Source organism: Phocoena phocoena, chromosome 13 (genome assembly GCF_963924675.1).
Source record: "Phocoena phocoena chromosome 13, mPhoPho1.1, whole genome shotgun sequence".
In the NCBI taxonomy this organism is placed as follows: domain Eukaryota; kingdom Metazoa; phylum Chordata; class Mammalia; order Artiodactyla; family Phocoenidae; genus Phocoena; species Phocoena phocoena.
This window is the reverse complement of record NC_089231.1, coordinates 32007029-32028334: the sequence shown is the minus strand read 5'-3', so window position 1 is coordinate 32028334 and position 21306 is coordinate 32007029. Positions and strand designations below refer to the sequence as shown.

General features: G+C 35.7%; 1 protein-coding gene and 1 non-coding gene across 2 annotated transcripts in view; both read right to left on the bottom strand.

Moving 5' to 3' along the window:
* The window catches only part of RIT2 (Ras like without CAAX 2), a 599180-nt gene that overhangs the window by 342455 nt on the left and 235419 nt on the right, over window positions 1-21306 (bottom strand). Inside the window, 1 exon segment of the mRNA XM_065890056.1 lies at window positions 4399-4475. Coding sequence (XP_065746128.1) covers window positions 4399-4475 — 77 coding nt within the window.
* Window positions 20853-20956, bottom strand: LOC136133365 (U6 spliceosomal RNA). The gene has a single exon (XR_010656511.1). It is a non-coding gene; the product is annotated as a U6 spliceosomal RNA (small nuclear RNA).

Below are 21306 nucleotides of genomic sequence, written 5' to 3'. Positions count from 1 at the left end.
TCTCTTATGATGTTTTGTATTTCTTCAGTGCCAATTGTTACTTCTCCTTTTTCATTTCTAGTTCTACTGATTGAGTCTTCTCCCTTTCTTTCTTGATGAGTCTATCTAATGGTTTATCAGTTTTGTTTATCTTCTCAAAGAACCAGGTTTTACTTTTACTGATCTTTGCTATCATTTCCTTCATTTCTTTTTCATTTATTTCTGACCTGATCTATAGGATTTCTTTCTGTCTGCTAATTTTTTTGGGGGGTTTGTTCTTCTTTACCTAATTGCTTTAGGTGCAAGGTTAGGTTGTCTATTCGAGTTGTTACCTGTTTCTTAAGGTAGGATTGTATTGCTATAACCCTCCCTCTTAGAACTGTTTTGCTGCATCCCATAGGTTTTGAGTCATTGTTTCTCCATTGTCATTTGTTTCTAGGTATTTTTTGATTTCCCCTTTGATTTCTTCAGTGATCACTTCGTTATTAAGTAGAGTATTGTTTAGCCTCCATGTGTTTGTATTTTTCACAGATTTTGCCCTGTAATTGATATCTAGTCTCATAGCGTTGTGGTCAGAAAAGATACTTGATACAATTTCAATTTTCTAAAATTTACCAAAGTTTGATTTGTGACCCAAGATATGATCTATTCTGGAGAGTGTTCCATGAGTACTTGAGAAAAATGTGTATTCTGTTGCCTTTGGATGGAATGTCCTATAAATATCAATTAAGTCCATCTTCTTTAATATATTATTTAAAGCTTGTGTTTCTTTATTTATTTTCATTTTGTATGATCTGTCCATTGGTGAAAGCGGGGTGTTAAAGTCCCCTACTATGAATCTGTTACTGTCAATTTCCCATTTTATGGCTCTTAGTATTTGCCTTATGTATTGCGGTGCTCCTATGTTGGGTGCATAAATATTTCCAATTGTTATATCTTCTTCTTGGAGCGATCCCTTGATCATTATGTAGTGTCCTTCTTTGTCTCTCCTGATAGTCTTTATTTTAAAGTGAATTTTGTCTGATATGAGAATTGCTACTCCAGCTTTATTTTGGTTTCCATTTGCATGGAATATCTCTTTCCATCCCCTCACTTTCAGACTGTATGTGTTTCTAGGTCTGAAGTGGGTCTCTTGTAGACAGCATATATATGGGTCTTGTCTTGGTATCCATTCAGCCTATCAGTGTATTTTGGTGGGAGCATTTAATCCATTTACATTAAAGTTAATTATCGATAGGTATGTTCCTATTCCCATTTTCTTAGTTGTTTTGGGTTTGTTATTGTAGGTGTTTTCCTTCTCTTGTGTTCCTTGCCTAGAGAAGTTCCTTTAGCATTTGTTGGAAAGCTGGTTTGGTGGTGCTGATCTCTCTCAGCTTTTGCTTGTCTACAAAGGTTTTAATTTCTCCATCAAACCTGAATGAGATCCTTGCTGGGTAGAGTAATCTGGGTTGTAGGTTTATTTCCTTCATCACTTTAAATATGTCCTGCCAATTCCTTCTGGCTTGCAGAGTTTCTGCTGAAAGATCAGCTGTTAACCTTATGGTGATTCCCTTGTGTGTTATTTGTTGTCTTTCCCTTGCTGCTTTTAATATGTTTTCCTTGTATTTAATTTTTGACAGTTTGAATAATATGTGGCTTGTTTTGTTTCTCTTTGGATTTATCGTTAATGGGAATCTCTGTGCTTCCTGAACTTGATTAACTATTTCATCTCCCATATTAGAGAAAATTTCAACTATAAACTCTTAAAATATTTTCTCAGTCCCTTTCTTTTACTCTTCTTCTTCCTGAACCCGTATAATTCGAATGTTGGTGCATTAAATGTTGTCGCAGAGGTCTCTGAGACTGTCCTCAGTTCTTTTCATTCTTTTCTCTTTATTCTGCTCTGCAGTATCTATTTCCACTATATTATCTTCCTGGTCACTTATCCGTTCTTCTGCCTCAGTTATTCTGCTATTGATCCCACTTAGAGTATTTTTAATTTCATTTATTGTGTTGTTCATCATTGCTTGTTTCATCTTTATTTCTTCTAGGTCCTTGTCACATGTTTCTTGCATTTTCCCCATTCTCTTTCCACGATTTTGGATCATCTTTACTATCATTATTCTGAATTGTTTTTCAGGTAGACTGCCTATTTCCTCTTCATTTGTTAGGTCTGGTGGGTTTTGATTTTGCTCCTTCATCAGCTGTGTGTTTTTTGTCTTCTCATTTTGCTTATCTTACTTTGTTTGGGGTCTCCTTTTTGCAGGCTGTAGGTTCGTATTTCCCATTGTTTTTGGTGTCTGTCCCCAGTAGCTAAAGTTGGTTCAGTGAGTTGTGTAGGCTTCCTGGTGGAGGGGACAAGTGCCTGTGTTCTGGTGGTTGAGGCTGGATCTTGTCTTTATGGTTGGCAGTTCCACATCTGGTGGTGTGTTTTGGGGTGTCTGTGGACTTATTATGATTTTAGGCAGCCTCTCTGCTAATGGGCGGTGCTACGTTCCTGTCTTGCTAATTGTTTGTCATAGGGTGTCCAGCACTGTAGCTTGCTGGTCATTGAATGAAGCTGGATGCTGGTGTTGACATGGAGATCTCTGGGAGATATTTGCCTTTGATATTATGTGGAGCTGAGAGGTCTCTTGTGAACAACTAACCTGAATTTGGCTCTCCCACCTCAGAGGCACATCACTGATTCCTGGCTGCAGCACCAAGAGCCTTTCATCCACATGGGTCAGAATAAAAGAGAGAAAAAGTATAAACAAAGAAAGAAAGAAAGAGAGAAAAAGAAAGAGGTTAAAATAAAATAAGGTAAGATAATATAAAATAAAGTTATTAAAATAAAAAATAATTACTAAGAAAAAAGTTTTAATAAGTAAAAAAAAACAAAACAAAAAAATGGACAGATAGAACCCTAAGACAAATGGTGAAAGCAAAGCTATACAGACAGAATCTCACACAGAAGCATACACATACACACTCACAAAAAGAGGAAAAGGGGAAAAAAATCATAAATCTTGCTCTCATAGTCCACCTCCTCAATTTGGGATGATTCGTTGTCTATTCAGGTATTCCACCAATGCAGCATACATCAAGTTGATTGTGCAGATTTAATCTGCTGATCCTGAGGCTGCTGGGAGAGTTTTCCCTTTCTCTTCTTTGTTTGCACAGCTCCCGGGGTTCAGGTTTGGATTCGGCCCTGCCTGTGCGTGTAGGTCGCCGGATGGTGTCTGTTCTTCATTCAGACAGGGTGGGGTTATGGAAGCAGCTGACTCGGGGGCTCTGGCTTACTCAGGGCAGGGGAACGGAGGGGTGCAGATGCGGGGCGAGCCTGCAGCAGCAAAGGCCAGCATGACGTTGCACCAGCCTGAAGTGCACCGTTCATTCTCCTGGGGAAGTTGTCCCTGAATCCCAGGACCCTGGCTGTGGTGGGCTGCACAGGCTCCCTGGAAGAGGGGTGTGGATAGTGACCTGTGCTCACACACAGGCTTTTTGGTGGCTCCAGCAGCAGCCTTAGCATCTCATGCCTGTCTCTGGGGTCCGCATTGTTAGCCATGGCTTGCTCCTGTCTCTGGAGCTCCTTTAAGCAGCGCTCCTTATCCCCTCTCCTCATGCACCAGAAAACAAAAAGGGAAGAAAAAAGTATCTTGCCTCTTCGGCTGGTCCAGACTTTACCCTGGAATCCTTCCCCGCTAGCCGTGTTGCACTAACCCCCTGCAGACTGTGTTCACCCCGCCAACCCCAGTCCTTTCCCTGCGCTCCGACTGAAACTTAGGCCTCATCTCCCAGCCCCGCCCACCCCAGCAGGTGAGCAGACAAGTCTCTCGGGCTGGTGAGTGCTGGTCGGCATCAATCCTCTGTGCGGAAATCTCTCTCCTTTTCCCTTTGCACCCCTATTTCTGTGCTCTCCTCCGTGGCTCTGAAGCTTCCCCTCTCTGTCACCCATAGTCTCCGCTCGCGAAGGGGATTCCTAGTGTGTAGAAACCTTTCCTCCTTCGTAGCTCCCTCCCACTGGTGCAGGTCCGTCCCTATTCTTTTGTCTCCATTTTTTCTTTTTTCTTTTGCCCTACCCTGGTAATTGGTGAGTTTCTTGCCTTTTGGGAAGTCTGAGGTGTTCTGCTAGCATTCAGTAGGTGTTCTGTAGGAGCTGTTCCACATGTAGGTGTATTTCTGTTGTATCTGTGGGGAGGAAGGTGATCTCCGCGTCTTACTCTTTGCCATCTTCCCCCTCTCCTCCCTTTACTTTTATATTTAAAAAATTAAGGGAATGTTGAAATATTCTGAGTGACAAGGAGTCATATTTTTTTTGCTAATCCTTATTTAATTCCTGATTGCTATTACAAATTTTCTCTTCTGTTTGAGCAAATTCATCTACTCTGTGGTGAAGGAATTTGAGGTTAAAGTATAAACTGCCCTCAGAGATTAAAAAGATCTAAAAAAGTTACCTACCTTACCAGCAGTGTCCAAGATATCCCAATAAGCAGGCTCATTGTTCACCCTAACCTGGGTGTTATATGCATCTTCTGAGAATAATGCAAGCAAAATTTACATTTAAATATATTCAACAAAAATGTTATGATTAATTTTTAGATTTCATAACAAAGAAGAATTTTTAACTTGGTTACTAATCAAGAGAATCATGTACTGTACTTAATTTCAGCACATAGATTACATAGAGTACATAGGATGTAACCCAGGGAAATAGAAGAAAGGAGTTTCTGCTTAAAGCAAAGTCAGGTGGGTTTCTTCTTCATCAGAAGAATCTCATGATTTAAGGTCCCTTAATCATGTTACCTAGAGAACAAACCATGGAACAAGTGTATCAGTTCTTTCTAATCATGCACTGCAAATTTGCATCTTAACATAATCAAAAGTGAAATGCTAAAAGCTCTTCCTCTAATATCAGAAACAAGACAAGGACACCTGCTTTAACCATTTTTATTTAATATAGTAGTAGAAGTTCTAGCCAGAGCAAAATGGTAAGGAAAAAAAGGCCTACAAATTGGGAAAGGAGTAAAATTATCTCTGTTTGCAGACAATATGGTTTTATATGTAGAAAACTCTAAAGATTCCACAACACACACACACACACACACAGAGTTAGAACTTCTAAACAAATTCAGCAAAGTTGAACAATTTAAATCAACACACAAAAATCAGTGGTATTTCTATACACTAACAATGAACAATACACTAACAACGAACAATACACTAACAACAATCTGAAAAACAAAGTAAGAAAATGATTTCATTTACAATAGCATCAAAAGTATATAGTTCAGAGCAACTATATATATAATGAAAGTTTTGGATTATAACTCAAGGAATAAAATAATCATCCCTGAGTCCATGCTGATATAAATAAATAATTGAATACATAAATAATACATACATATTTCAGAATAAACTTAGCTAAGGAGATAATGCTGTACACTGAAAACTATAAAACATTTTACTTTGTTTACTTGTTATTAAATTATACAACTTCATTGCATATTCTGGACTATAAACAGTTACAAGATATATATTTTGTAAATATTTTCTTTTGTAGGTGATTTTTTTGCTTTATTAATAATAGCCTTAGATGAATAAAAATTCTTTAATTTTATCAAGTCCAATTTATTTGTTTTTCTATTGTTGCTCATGCTTTTGGTGTCATAACTAAGGTTCTATTACCAAATTCAAGATCATAAAAATTTAACTCTATGTTTTCTTCTAAGACTTTTATAATCTAGTCTTTAGGTCACTGATCCATTTTCAATTAATATTTTTTGTAGGTTGTTTGGTAATGGTATAAATTAATTTATTTGTATACAATTCTCTTATTATTCTTTTCATTTCTGTAAGGTTGGTAGTAATGCTCCTACTTTAATTTCAGATTTTACTTACTTGATTAAACTCTTTCTTAGTCAACCTAGCTAAAGACTTGTCAATTTTATTCATTATTTTGAAAAATCAACACTTTGTGTCATTAATTTTCTCTACAGTTTTTTATTCTCTATTTTATTTACCTCTCTTCTAATTATTTATTATTTATTCTTACCTTCTTTCTACTCATTCTGGGTTTAGTTTGTTATTTTTCTAGTTCCTTAAGGTCTAAAGTTAGTTTGTTATTTTGGGATATTTCTTTTTAATGTATGCATTTAGACTTATAAATTTCCCTTTTAATGCTATTGCTTCATTCCATAAGTTTTGGAATGTTGTGTTTTCATGTTCATTAATCTCTAAATATTTTATAATTTAACATCTGATTTCTTCTTTCACCGTTTGGTTTTTAATTTCCATATATTTGTAAATATTTCAGTTTTCCTCTCCTTTTGCTATTAGTTTCATTCCATTGTGATTGGAAAAGGTATTCTGTGTGATTTCAATCGTACTTCCGATATATACTTGGAAAGCTAAGGAATGATTCCTGTAAGAAACAGCATCTAAACTGAGTAGGAGTTAGGAAAAGTAAAGAAAAAGGAAAACTGAAATCAGAATCTCAGATGTTATAAAGATGATGGAACAAAAAAAGAATGTAGATGATTTCAGTGTGGCTAAATCTTAGAGTTCAGGAAAGAAAAGTAAAATTTAAGAGTTTTTTAGACTTGCTTATTAATATATTAAATTGAATCATATTTTTGAGTGAGGCATCTGAAGTCAGACTGGCTGAGTTTAAATCCTGGCTCTACCACTACCAGCTTTCTGATTTTAGGAAATTTACTTTATGTCTCTAAACTATAAAGTACACATTTTTAAATGTTATAATAATATTGGTATTTAACTCATGGCATTGTTCAGAGGATTCAAAGAGATAAAGCATAGAAGGCATCCAGTATAATGCCTTGTGTATAATAAATGTTTAATAAGTGTTAGGTATGATTATTGTTTTTAAGAAATTTGGACTCTATTGTAATGTTATTTGGGGATATTAACTCTGGCTGAAATGTGGTAAATGAATTTTAAGGTGGAAAACTAGAAAGATTAAGTAGATATATAATAATCTAGGTGAAAAATATTGATGGCCTATACTATGATAATGGCAGTACGTTGGAGGAAAACTTATATATTTGCAAAATGTTTACAGGTTGAACCTATGGCATTTAGTGAAATATGGAGAACAAGGAAGGAGGATGATGCAAGAGAAGATCTCAGATTCCTGGCATTTGCAGATGGACAGTTATAAAATTTATTGGGAAGAGAAAAAAAGGAGGAGAATCACAAGTTCCATTTGGGAAAAGTTAACTTTGCCATGTCTGTGTTTCACTCAAGTGAAAAGAGTGAATATTTTGGTCTGAAGCTCTGTGGAGAGATCTGAGAGTCCTATTTCATTATGTTTTTTATTTCCTCATTCATGACAATCCCATCCTATGTATTTCAGCCTGTTCAAATACCTACAGTGAGTACACCATCATTTGTGAAACAAGGTTGAAACTTCTGAGCCTGAAACACAAATTCCTGGAGTATAGCTGCAATCTCTATTTTGTTTTATCCACCATCTATGTTATAAGTAAAGAACAAACAGCACCACTCCACTACAAAAGCATTTAGAACAGCATTGAATATTGGCACAATAATTATTCATATTGTTGATTTTGAACCACAAATAAAAACTTAATTACTTTCAGAATCTTTTCGTGTAGAAAGTAATAATAACCAAACACAGGATGCACCTTTTCAATGCATAGTAGAAAAATTCAATTCTACTATGCTATTCAATTCAATTCTACCAAATTCAATTTTTTTCTAGCTGTTGGAGATATGGAGACACATGTACACACACAGAGCCACACACTCACAATAATCATGATCTCCACTCTAAAGGAACTTATACAATCATGGTGGAAGACACATACATGCAATGGGATGTTAAAATCCAAAAATGTATAGGGCATATAGCCTACCTTCAAGGAAATTTATTCCTTATGACTATGCTCAAGAAAAATGAAGTTGTGGGAAGTAAAAATTGCAGAGAAGTTAAACTACTGTGGTTTTAGCAATTACCAGCTTTAGGAGAGGAAGAGATTTTCCACTACCTTTCCAGGTTATTTTGGCTGGACTAGAAATTAAATTGATATGAGATAGATTAGCATGAAACAATCAAATGGAGGTTTAATAATATGTATACATAGGAGAGACCCAGAAAAACTGAGTAATTCACCTAAGTAGCTGAAACCCTCACCTTAAATACAAATACAAACAAAAGAGGATGTTTGGGGTAGTGGTTTGGGACTTCAATGTGGAGGAAGGCACCTTGCATGGAGATGGAAAAGGAAATGTTTGTAAACAAATATTTTCTGCAACATGCAGAGACAATGGAACGTGGAGAGGAATTTTAACAAACTGACTTTGCTAGGTTTCACCGTCTCTAGTATGCCTAGTTCATACTCTAGTTAGCTATGATAGTAGCTTCCTTCTTGGAATATGTCCTTTATTTACATTCTTTTAGGCAGTTGGGGGAAAGTCAAAATTTCTTCCTGCTGTTTTGAGCCTTGACTGTTGTCAGCTCAAAATACTCCTTTTGCCAATGAGACATTTTGAAGTAGCAGCTTTTGCTCCCCTACACAACAATTCTGACAGCATTCAGTGCACAAGCAACTACACAATTTCTGTTTGTTCATTCTATTGTTCTTTGTGCTTTTACTGATCTTTCTCTCAGAAAAGAGAAATCTTGTGGAATTGCTTGCAATTTATTTTGAAGATGCATAAAGTTGTTTTTCAGTTTCAAGGGGAAATAAAAATAGTTACTCTGAAAAGTGCTCTGTGACCTGAGGATCACATGTGAATCTTCAGATTTCCTATTTGTTTATTTAAATTCAAAGGTTCCAAAAAGGGCCTGCTGAGACCAGTATAATACAAGCTATGTCAATACATAGGAATTCTATAAGGATCAACAAAAGTAACATATATGATGGTGCTTTAAAAAAAAAAATAAACACAATTCAAACTCAAGGAATGTTATATTGTAAGTTTTAAAAAAACTTTTTCAACGTAACCATGAAATTATTTTAAAACGAAATCACTTTTGCTACTTATACTTACCCATGAGGGAATGCTTTCTTCCCAGCAAGTAAATCATAGAGCGTTTGGTAGGGTATGTTTGCAATAATCGTAAAAATATAAAGTTTTTAATTAATTAAAAAAACCTTAAGGTGTTCTGGATGATTTGCTCAGAATAATTGATTTAATGCCTTCAAAGAGCAAACATATGTATTTTAATAACTTTAAAATATTTTAGTTGTAAATATGAAATTGGGGTAATTTAAAACTACAGTATTTGGGCTTCCCTGGTGGCGCAGTGGTTGAGAGTCCACCTGCCGATGCACGGGATGCAGGTTCGTGCCCCGGTCCGGGAGGATCCTACATGCCACGGAGCGGCTGGGCCCGTAAGCCATGGCCGCTGAGACTGCGCGTCTGGAGCCTGTGCTCCGACGGGAGAGGCCACAACAGTGAGAGTCCCACATACCGCAAAAACAAAAACAAAACAAAACAAAAATATATGTAACTGAGAGAAAATGTTAGAAGATTATTGTTTAATTTTCACTGGAAGACTTTTTAAAAATCTTAAGATAGTGGAACACTTTTTATATGGTTTACCTAAAATCTAAAATGTAGTAAATTGAAGATATAATTCTATAACTCTGAGATAGTACACACCTCTAAGATATTAATCATTGACCCACTTTAAAAACAGGAAAACCATTAAAAAAATAAAGGTTCAAATAATCTTTTTATAAGAACTTTCTCAAAGAATTACTTAAATAAATTATCTTGTGTGTGTGTGTGTGTGTGTGTGTGTGTGTGTGTGTATAAAGCAGAAACATTTTGGAGTATAGTGTACTGGACACTTTCTCTTGAACAAGAAGTTAAATCATGGATGAATCAGCACTGATGTAATGAATCAGCACTGATGCAAATGTAATGAATCAGAGTATCAATAATAACATCATTTGAGTGTGTAATCTGTGTTGCACACTCACCTAGGCACAGAATCTACAATGTTGAAAAAGATTTGATTTCTACCCACATAGAATTTATAATCTCTATGTAGGGGGATATATAAAAATAAGCAGGCAATTACACAGTATTTTAATGAGTGTTACATTAGAAGCATTTGAAAAGTATTTAGGTAGATAGCAGAAGACATCCTACCTTAGCTTAGTTCAGATAAGGTCAGTCTTCAAAGTGAGAAGATAGAAAACAAAGTTTGGAAGGAGGAAGACTGTGAGAGCCAAGAAAAATGAAAGGAAGTTGCTTGTATTTTGGTATAGTCCCTTCTCTTGAACCTAAACATTCAGTGAAATTTTATATAAGTTTTTGGGTATATACGTTTGTTGGGTGTAAAAAGGGTTTTGAAAACTAGCAGAAATTAGCCTCTAAGATGACTCAGGGTGAAGAAGAACACCCCTCCTCAACATGGAAATAATATTTGAACAAAGAGGTGCCATTATAAAATAAACCCTGAGGAATTCACAGGATTTATAAGGCAGAGTTTTGACTTTTTTCCCTATGCTGTAAAGTTGAGAATTTAATCAATTTTATTTAGGTCTGTGAGGGGTAAGTGCTCCCTTATGCTATCTGAGGTATACAGCAATTGAAATCTTTCCCCTAGACATATAAGCAGATTCTAGTGGAGTAGTTTATACTAACAAGCATTTCTCTGCTACTCCTAGGGAGAAGATCCATGTCACTGTTCTGGGAAGTCTGACCCTAAGATGGTCAACCATATGCATTCTGAATGGTCTACAGGTAGAGTTTCCAGTGAATGGCACTGCCTTGCATTTCAGGAAGCCTTGCCACATACATCAGACCCAGTGAGGTGGTGTAAGCTGGAGTGTTTCTTTTGAAACTTCAGGAAATCATCTGGAGATTTTTACTTGCTGAGAGCCTCTACTGGAAGATGTTATTCCAAACAATGGCTTCTTGGAGTAAGGACAAGCTGATAGTGATGCTTTTGACAAGAAATAATAGTCATCTTCTAGGGAGTAGACCTGGGCAAGAGTTTGCTGAAATAACAGCCAAATCAATGGTCTTCCCCAAAGTACATCTACAGAAAGTACTTCAGGACATCCTTTCAATGTTAGGGCTTTTAACCTTTTCCTTTCAGCCTGAGAAGATAGAGGAATCCATGGAAAGCTTGACTGCCTGGCTTTCTTTTGCCAAATAGATATGAGAAGCAGTAAGACTAGGTCACAAGTACTGATACTGAATGTCTCAAATCATTTGGCTCTGCCTCACTTATTGTTGTTTTGGGATAAGTAGAAGAAGACGCAGATATCCTCTGCTCTACAGCTTCTTCAGCAAAGAAAGATGGCATATCTTGTTCTATCTTTCATGCCCCCACTCACCATACCCATGATAAATGGTTTCATGTTCCTAAGGCCATGATCTGTACAATGGTTGCCTTCCAGAGCTTTTGTAAGATTGAATGAGTTTAAATACAGATCTCTTCATAGAAATAAAAAGACATGTTGGCCTTCCCTGGTGGCGCAGTGGTTGAGAGTCCGCCTGCCGATGCAGGGGACACGGGTTCGTGCCCCGGTCCGGGAAGATCCCACATGCTGCAGAGTGGCTGGGCCCGTGAGCCATGGCCGCTGAGCCTTCGCGTCCAGAGCCTGTGCTCCGCAACGGGAGAGGCCACAACAGTGAGAGGCCCGCGTACTGCAAAAAAAAAAAAAAAAAAAAAGAAGACATGTTATGGTCAGGGCAATCATGGGAGTCCCAGAATCCTACTGGCTTTTCACCCTCACTCAATGAACACCTCCTAAAAGACTCCAAAGAAACTCTGGCACCCATAAATACAATGTGAGAATATCTAGTGACAGAAGATTGATTTATACCAAAACTACTGTTTCTTGGAAGATGGAATAGATGCACTTTTCCTTATGCCTACTGCTACATACAATATAAAACCATGGACATTATATGTGAAATAAGAGTAAGAAGATTCTGAAAGGCAGAAAGAGGCAGACTTGCTAAGAACTTCAGGAGCCATATTCTGGTAGCAAATAAGTGCATAAAACATGTTCAATGTTATTAGCCTTAGGTAAGTACAAATTAAACCCACAATGAGCTATCACTATATATGCATCAAAATGGCTAAAACATAAAAAAAAAACAAAACAGTGACAGTGCAATGCTGGTAAGTATGCAGAAAAACAGGATCACTCACACATTGTTGGTGGGTACATAAAATGATATTGCCACTCTGGATATATCATATATCCTACATGTAATACATAAAGCGGCAGTTGCACTCTTGGCCACTTATTGCAGAGAAATGAAGACTTAAGTTCACACAGAAACACACTAAAAAAGTTTCCAAAGTGTTTATAGTAGCTTTATTCATAATAGCTAAAAACAGGAAACATCCCAAATATCCTTCAATCGTTGTGCAACCTGTGGTACAACCATATCATGGAATACCACTCAACAATAAAAAAAAAAAAAAAAAAATGGAGGATTGAAACATGCAACAGCCTGGATGAATCACCATAGAATTATGCTAACTTAAACCAGGTAACCACAAAAGGTTACACAATATATTATTCCATTTATACAATATTCTTCAAATGACAAAATTACAGATATGATCAATAGCTTAATAGTTGCCAAGTATTATAGAAGAAGTGGCCTATGGCTTTAAAAGGCAACATGACCCCACCCCACCCCAATAAAGATGTTAAAAAAAAATGTAGAGTGGCTCACTTTTATCCATGGTATAAATGAAATACTTTCCCAGAATGCCACTCATTTGCTAAAGAATTACTTCATATCTTTACTTAGTTGAGAATTTTTTCAAGTACCTCACAGGATAGACTGCTAAACTATTTACACCTTTGTGGAAAATTTAGATAACATTTTCCTTTCACAGTTGGTCTCTCAAAATATGTTCTTCCCTATGTCATCCATACTATATGTAATTAAGGAATTACTCTTATCTTGATTTGTATATATTAAACTTTAATGATATGCTTAAATCTCCTGAGAATAAAATGTGTTCTCTCAAAGTTCTCCAAAAATAAATAATAAGGCAACATGAAGTATCCTTATGGCAATGGAAATGTTCTGTACCTTGAGTGTATCAATATCAATATCCTGGTTGTGATATTGTACCATAGTTTGCAAGATGCTATCACTGGAGAAACTAGATAAAGGAACATGGGATCTCTCTGTATTATTTCTTAAAATTCCATTGAATTTACAACTGTCTCAAAAAAAATCATAAAAATTATTCACTTATGTTTAAAATTATTAAGAAATCTCAAAATTCTTAGCAAACTAGGAATAGAAAGCAGCTTGCTTTATTTAATACCAGGTATCTAAACAAAGCAAACATTATGATTAATAGAGAAATACTAAAAACACTCTGTCAGATTGAGATACAAGATAAAAATACTCATTATGAATACATTTATTCACTTTATACTGGTAATTCTAACCTGTGAAGCTGCGCAAAAATATGACTGATGTTTTAAAAAATGTTTTAAAAAAGAGGAAAATGTCAATATTCATGGAAAATATATTTTGAGTATGTAGAACATTTCAAATAAATAAAATTTCTATTTATTCTATAGATAAATCAGTAGATTTAATAAATGAATTTAGTAAGTTTTCTTGCAACAATGTCAATATAGAAAATAATAAATTTTATTTTTATATATGAGTAACAAAAGATAAGAAATGAAATTATTTAATGGTGTCAATTACCATAACATCACATGTATCAAATCTCAAAAAATGAATCTTGCAGAAGTTTTGCAAGAGTCTTACTTAGGAAGCTGGAAAACATTTTGAGAAAAATTAAAGATGATATAAACTAGTAGAAGTGAATGCCATACTTACAGATTGAAAGAGTCAATATTTTAACCGTGTCAAATTCCCCTAATTGATTTATAAAAACAAACCAAACAGATTTGTAGGGAGGATAGAGATTCACAACTAATTCTAAATTAATATGAAAATGAAAAAGGCCAAAAATAGTTACAACAATCTCAAAACAGAATAATTTCTAACATATATTGAGATTTACTATTAATCCACAGCAATTAAGACAATATGATATTGGCAGATGGATTGAAAAATAAACTGACAGAATGGAGAACACATACACTAATGAACACTTTTTTTAGATAATAGAATTGGCATTTTAGAGCAGTAGTAAAAAGAAAATATTTTCAATAAATAGTACTGTGAATCAGATATAAATATAGAAACCAATGGACTGGACTTCTACCTTACAATATAAAAAAATATAAATTCTAGTTGGGTTTTAAATATAAATATGCAAAGCAAAACAACAAAGTTTCTCAGAGATTTCATAGAATACCTCCAAGGCTTATACTGGTAAGATTTCTTAAAGGCTAATATAAACACACTAATTATAAAGTGAAAGACTGACAAATTGAAACACATTTATTAAAATTGATACTACATTAAAACAAAAAAATATGTTTCATCAAAGACACTACTAAGAGAAGAGAAATCAAGACATAATGTGGAATAAAGTATATGTAACAGGAAAAAAAAGGTTCATATCTATAATATGTAAAGAATTCTTACAAATCAATCAGAAGGAGGCAGACTCCTCCAATGAAAAGTGAGCAAGAGATTTAGGGATCTTGCCGTTGGCTGCTGTCTGTGTCATAGTTGTAATCTGAATCTTGAACTTTCTGAGGAGAGCATTGAGCTTCAGAGTTCCTATCAGCTGTGTGGATGAAAGGCTCTTGGTGCTGCAGCCAGGAGTCAGTGCTGTGCCTCTGAGGTGGGAGAGCCAACTACAGGACACTGCTCCAAAAGAGACTTCACATCTCCATGTAATATCAAATGGTGAATGTCTCCCAGAGATCTCCATCTCAACACCAACATCCAGCTTCACTCAACGATGAGCAAGCTACAGTGCTGGACACCCTATGCAAAACAACTAGCAAGACAGGTACAAAACCCACCCATTAGCAGAGAGGATGCCTAAAATCATAAAAAGGCCACAGAAAACCCCAAACACACCACCAGACCTGGATCTGCCAACCAGAAAGACAAGATCCAGCTTCATGCACCAGATCACAGGCACTAGTCCCCTCCACCAGGAAGACTACACAACCCACTGAACCAACTTTGGCAACTGGGGACAGACAGCAAAAACAACGGGAAATACGAACATGCAGCCTGCGAAAAGGAGACCCCAAACACAGTAAGATAAGCAAAATGAGAAGACAGAAAAACACACAGCAGATGAATGAGCAAGATAATAACCCACCAGACCTAACAAATGAAGAAGATGTAGGCAGTCTAACTGAAAAAAAATTCAGAAAAATGATAGTAAAGATGATCCAAAATCTTGGAAATAGAATAGAGAAAATGAAAGAAACATTTAAAAAGGACCTAGAAGAACTAAAGATGAAACGAGCAATGATAAACAACACAATAAATGAAAATTAAAATACCCTGGAAGGGATCAATAGCAGAGTAACTGAGGCAGAAGAACGGATAAGTGACCTGGAAGATAAAATAGTGGAAATAACTACTGCAGAGCAGAATAAAGAAAAAAGAATGAAAAGAACTGAGGACAGTCTCAGAAACCTCTGGGACAACATTAAAAGCACCAACATTAGAATTATAGGGGTTCCAGAAGAAGAGAAAAAGAAAGGGACTGAGAAAATATTTGAAGAGATTATAGTTGAAAATTTTCCTAATATGGGAAAGGAAATAGTTAATCAAGTTCAGGAAGCACAGAGGGTCCCATACAAGATAAATGCAAGGAGAAACACGCCAATACACATATTATTCAAACTCTCAGAAATTAAATACAAAGAAAACATATTAAAAGCAGCAAGGGAAAAACAACAAATAACACACAAGGGAGTCCCCATAAGGTTAACAGTTGATCTTTCAGCAGAAACTCTGCAAGCCAGAAGGGACTGGCAGGACATATTTAAAGTGATGAAGGAGAAAAACCTACAACTAGGATTACTCTACCCAGAAGGATCTCATTCAGATTTGATGGAGAAATTAAAACCTTTACAGACAAGCAAAAGCTGAGAGAGTTCAGCACCACCCAACCAGCTTTACAACAAATGTTAAAGGATCTTCTCTAGGCAAGAAACAAAAGAGAAGAAAAACACCTACAATAACAAACCCAAAACAATTAAGAAAATGGGAACAGGAAAATACCTATCGATAATTACCTTAAATGTAAACGGAATAAATGTTCCCACCAACAGACTGAATGGATACAAAAACAAGACCCATATACCTGCTGTCTACAAGAGACCCACTTCAGACCTAAAGACACATATAGACTGAAAGTGAGGGTATGGAAAAAGATATTCAATGCAAATGGAAACCAAAAGAAAGCTGGAGTAGCAATTCTTATATCAGAAAAAATAGACTCTAAAATAAAGACTGTTAGAGGAAACAAAGAAGGACACTACCTAATGATCAAGAGATTGAACCAAGAAGAAGATATAACAATTGTAAGTATTTATGCACCCAACATAGGAGCACCTCAATACATAAGGCAAATACTAAGAGCCACAAAAGGGGAAATTGACAGTAACACATTCATAGTTGAGGACTTTAACACCCCACTTTCACTAATGGACAGATCATCCAAAATGAAAATAAAAAAGGAAACACAAGCTTTAAATTATACATTAAGCAAGATGGACTTAATTGATATTTATAGGACATTCCATCCAAAAACAACAGAATACACAGCTTTCTCAAGTGCTTATGTATCATTCTCTGGGATAGGTCATATCTTGGGTCACAAATCAAGCCTTGGTATATTTAAGAAAATTGTTTCAAGTATCTTTTCTGATCACAACTCTATGAGACTTGAAATCAATTACAGGAAAATATCTGTAAGAGATACAAACACATGGAGACTAAACAATACACTACTTAATAACGAAATGACCACTGAAGAAATCAAAGAGGAAGTCAAAATTACCTAGAAATAAATGACAATGGAGACACGAAAACCTATGGAATGCAGAAAAAGCAGTTCTAAGAGGGAGTTTTATAGCAATACAATCCTACATTAAGAAACAGGAAACGTCTCGAAATAACAACCTAACCTTGCACCTAAAGCAGTTAGAGAAAGAACAACAAAAAAACCTGAAAGTTAGCAGAAGCAAAGAAATCATAAAGATCAGATCAGGAATAAATGAAAGAGAAATGAAGGAAATGATAGCAAAGATCACAAAAAGTAAAAGCTTGTTCTTTGAGAAGATAAACAAAATTAATAAATGATTAGCCAGACTCATCAAGAAAAAAAGGGAGAAGATTCAAATCAGTAGAATTGGAAATGAAAAAGGAGAAGTTACAACTGACACTGCAGAAATACAAAAGATCATGAGAGATTACTACAAGCAACTCTATGCCAATAAAATGGACAACCTGGAGGAAATGGACAAATTCTTAGAAATGCACAACCTGCCAAGACTGAATCAGGAAGAAATAGAAAATATGAACAGAAAAATCACAAGCACTGAAATTGAAACTGTGATTAAAAATCTTCCAACAAACAAAAGCCCAAGACCAGATGGCTTCACAGGTGAATTCTAGCAAACATTTAGAGAAGAGCCAACACCTATCCGTCTCAAACTCTTCCAAATTAAAGCAGAGGGAGGAACACTCCCAAACTCATTCTACGAGGCCACCATCACCCTGATACCAAAACCAGACAAGGATGTCACAAAGAAAGAAAACTACAGGCCAATATCACTGATGAACATAATTGCAAAATTTCTCAACAAAATACTGGCAAACAGAATCCAACAGCACATTAAAAGGATCATACATCATGATCAAGTGGGGTTTATTCCAGGAATGCAAGGATTCTTCAATATACGCAAGTCAATCAATGTGATAAACCATATTAACAAATTGAAGGAGAAAAGCTATATGATCATGTCAATAGATGCAGAGAAAGCTTTCGCCAAAATTCAACACCCATTTATAATAAAAACTCTGCAGAAAGTAGGCATAGAGGGAACTTTCCTCAACATAATAAAGGCCATATATGACAAACACACAGCCACCATTGTCCTCAATGCTTTAAAACTGAAAGCATTTCCACTAAGATCAAGAAAAAAAGAAGGTTGCCTACTCTCACCACTCTTATTCAACATAGTTTTGGAAGTTTTAGCCACAGCAATCAGAGAAGAAAAGGAAATAAAAGGAATCCAAATCAGAAAAGAAGAAGAAAAGCCATCACTGTAGAGGAGATGATACTATACATAGAGAATACTAAAGATGCTACCAGAAAACTACTAGAGCTAATCAATGAATTTGGTAAAGTAGCAGGATATAAAATAAATGCACAGAAATTTCTGGCATTCCTATACACTAATGATGAAAAATCTGAGAGTGAAATCAAGAAAACACTCCCATTTAACATTCAACAAAAAGAATAAAATATCTAGGAATAAACCTACCTAAGGAGACAATAGACCTGTATGCAGAAAATTATAAGACACTAATGAAAGAAATTAAAGATGACACAAATAGATGGAGAGATATGCCATGTTCTTGGATTGGAAGAATCAACATTGTCAAAATGACTCTACTACCCAAAGAAATCTACAGATTCAATGCAATCCCTATCAAACTACCACTGGCAATTTTCACAGAAGTAGAACAAAAAATTTAACAATTTGTATGGAAACACAAAATAACCTGAATAGCCAAAGCAATCTTGAGAATGAGAAATGGAGTAATCAGGCTCCCTGGCTTCAGACAATACTACAAATCTATAGTAATCAAGACAGTATGGTACTGGCACAAAAACAGAAATACTGATCAATGGAACAGGATAGAAAGCCCTGAGAGAAACCCACACACATACGATCACCTTATCTTTGATAAAGGAGGCAGGAATGTACAGTGGAGAAAGGACAGTCTCTTCAATAAGTGGTGCTAGGAAAACTGGACAGGTACCTGTAAAAGTGTGAGATTAGATCAGTTCCTAACACCATACACAAAAATAAGCTCAAAATGGATTAAAGACCTAAATGTAAGGCCAGAAACTTTCAAACTGTTAGAGGAAAACATAGGCAGAACATTTTATGCCATAAAGCACAGCAAGATCCTTTTTGAGCCACCTCCTAGAGAAATGGAAATAGAAGCAAAAATAAACAAATGGGACCTAATGTAACTTCAAAGCTTTTGCACAGCAAAGGAAACCATAAACAAGACCAAAAGACAACCCTCAGAATGGGAGAAAATATTTGCAAATGTAGCAACTGACAAAGGATTAATCTCCAAAATTTACAAGCAGCTTATGCAGCTCAATAAAAAAAACAAACAACTCAATCCAGAAATGGGCAGAAGACCTAAATAGACATTTCTCCAAAGAAGATATACAGACTGCCAACAAACACATGAAAGAATGCTCAACATCATTATCATTAAAGAAATGCAAATCAAAACTACAATGAGACATCATCTCACACCAGTCAGAATGGCCATCATTAAAAAATCTAGAAACAATAAATGCTGGCAAGGGTGTGGAGAAAAGGGAACACTCTTGCACTGCTGGTGGGAATGTGAATTGGTACAGCCACTATGGAGAACAGTACGGAAGTTCCTTCAAAAACTACAAGTAGAACTACCGTATGACCCAGCAATCCCACTTCTGGGCATATACCCTGAGAAAACCATAATTCAATAAGAGTCATGTACCAAAATATTCATTGCAGCTCTATTTACAATAGCCAGGAGATGGAAACAACCTAAGTGTCCATCATCGGATGAATGGATAAAGATGTGGCACATATATACAATGGAATATTGCTCAGCCATAAAAATAAACAAAATTGAGCTATTTTTAATGAGTTGGATTAACCTTGAGTCTGTCATACAGAGTGAAGTAAATCAGAAAGAGAAAGACAAATACCGTATGCTAACACCTATATATGTAATTTAAGAGAAAAAAATGTCATGAAGAACCTAGCGGTAAGACAGGAATAAAGACACAGACCTACTAGAGAACAGACTTGAGGATATGGGGAGGGTGAAGGGTAAGCTGTGACAAAGTGAGAGAGTGGCATGGACATATATAGTCTACCAAACATAAAATAGATAGCTAGTGGCAAGCAGCCGCATAGCACAGGGAGATCAGCTCGGTGTTTTGTGACCACCTAGATGGGTGGGATAGGGAGGGTGGGAGGGAGGGTGACACAAGAGGGGAGAGATATGGGAACATATGTATATGTATAACTGATTCACTTTGTTATAAAGTGGAAACTAACACGCCATTGTAAGGCAATTATACTCCAATAAAGATTAAAAAAAAAGAGAGAGACTGAGTGCTTTTTTTTTTAAGTATTAACATTCGTTATTATAATTTATTGAGCATTGAAACTGTACTGGCATGGTAAAAACACATATTTTTACATTAATTATGTTACAATTCTCATAATAAGCCTATGAAAAAATTATTCTCACTTCCATTTACAGTTGAGAAATTAAAGATCAGAAACGTTATATCATTTGCCCAACTTCACACAACTTGTGAAAAGCATGCTACTGTAGAAAAACTTTCATTTACTTATTACCCATTTATAAAATCTTTATTTAGTTTCTAATATATATTTAAAATAATACTACATAGTAGGGGTATAAAGTTTAGTAAGATATGGCCCTTGTTCTTAAATGACTGTACACAGGAGGTATAACAAAGTTTAGTTATAGTTGGAGATTGAAGAATACGTAACAAACCTTCAGCTACCTTAACAGTCATCTCACTGAGAGAACTAGAGAAGGGTAAGGAAGGAAAGAAATCCCAGGTGGAGGCAGCAGTATCAGAAAAAGTATGATGTAGTTTCCTTTCTCTTCCCTTTCCTTTCCTTCCCTTTCTTTCCTTGGGGTTAGGAGGCAGTGATAGTGGCACCAGGAATTGAGGAGGTAATGTGATAAAAAATATGCAGTGCTTTAAAAATATGCATAACATCTTATACAGGGGCCATGCTAATCTCTGTATTGTTCAATTTTAGTATGTGTGTTGATGAAGTGAGAACAAGAGATTGACGTTGTATGAAGAGGTCATTCAAATGGCTGATAAATAAATTTAAAGCTGCACAAACTTATTAATAATCAGTAAAAGTAAATTAAAACTATAGTATAATACAAATGCTTTCGTAGCAAATTGACAAATTTAAAAGACTGGCAACATCAAATAGTGGTGAACTTTTGGAGTATGGAGAAGTTTTATATATTACAGGTGGAGTGTAAAATGGTGTAACCAGTTTAGAAAACTAGTTTGGGGCTGTCTACTAAAGCTTATGATACGTATAACCTATGTGTTGAATTGAATTATTGGTCTTAGTTTTTCTCTGTACTAATATTGTATATCTACACTCTTGCCATGGC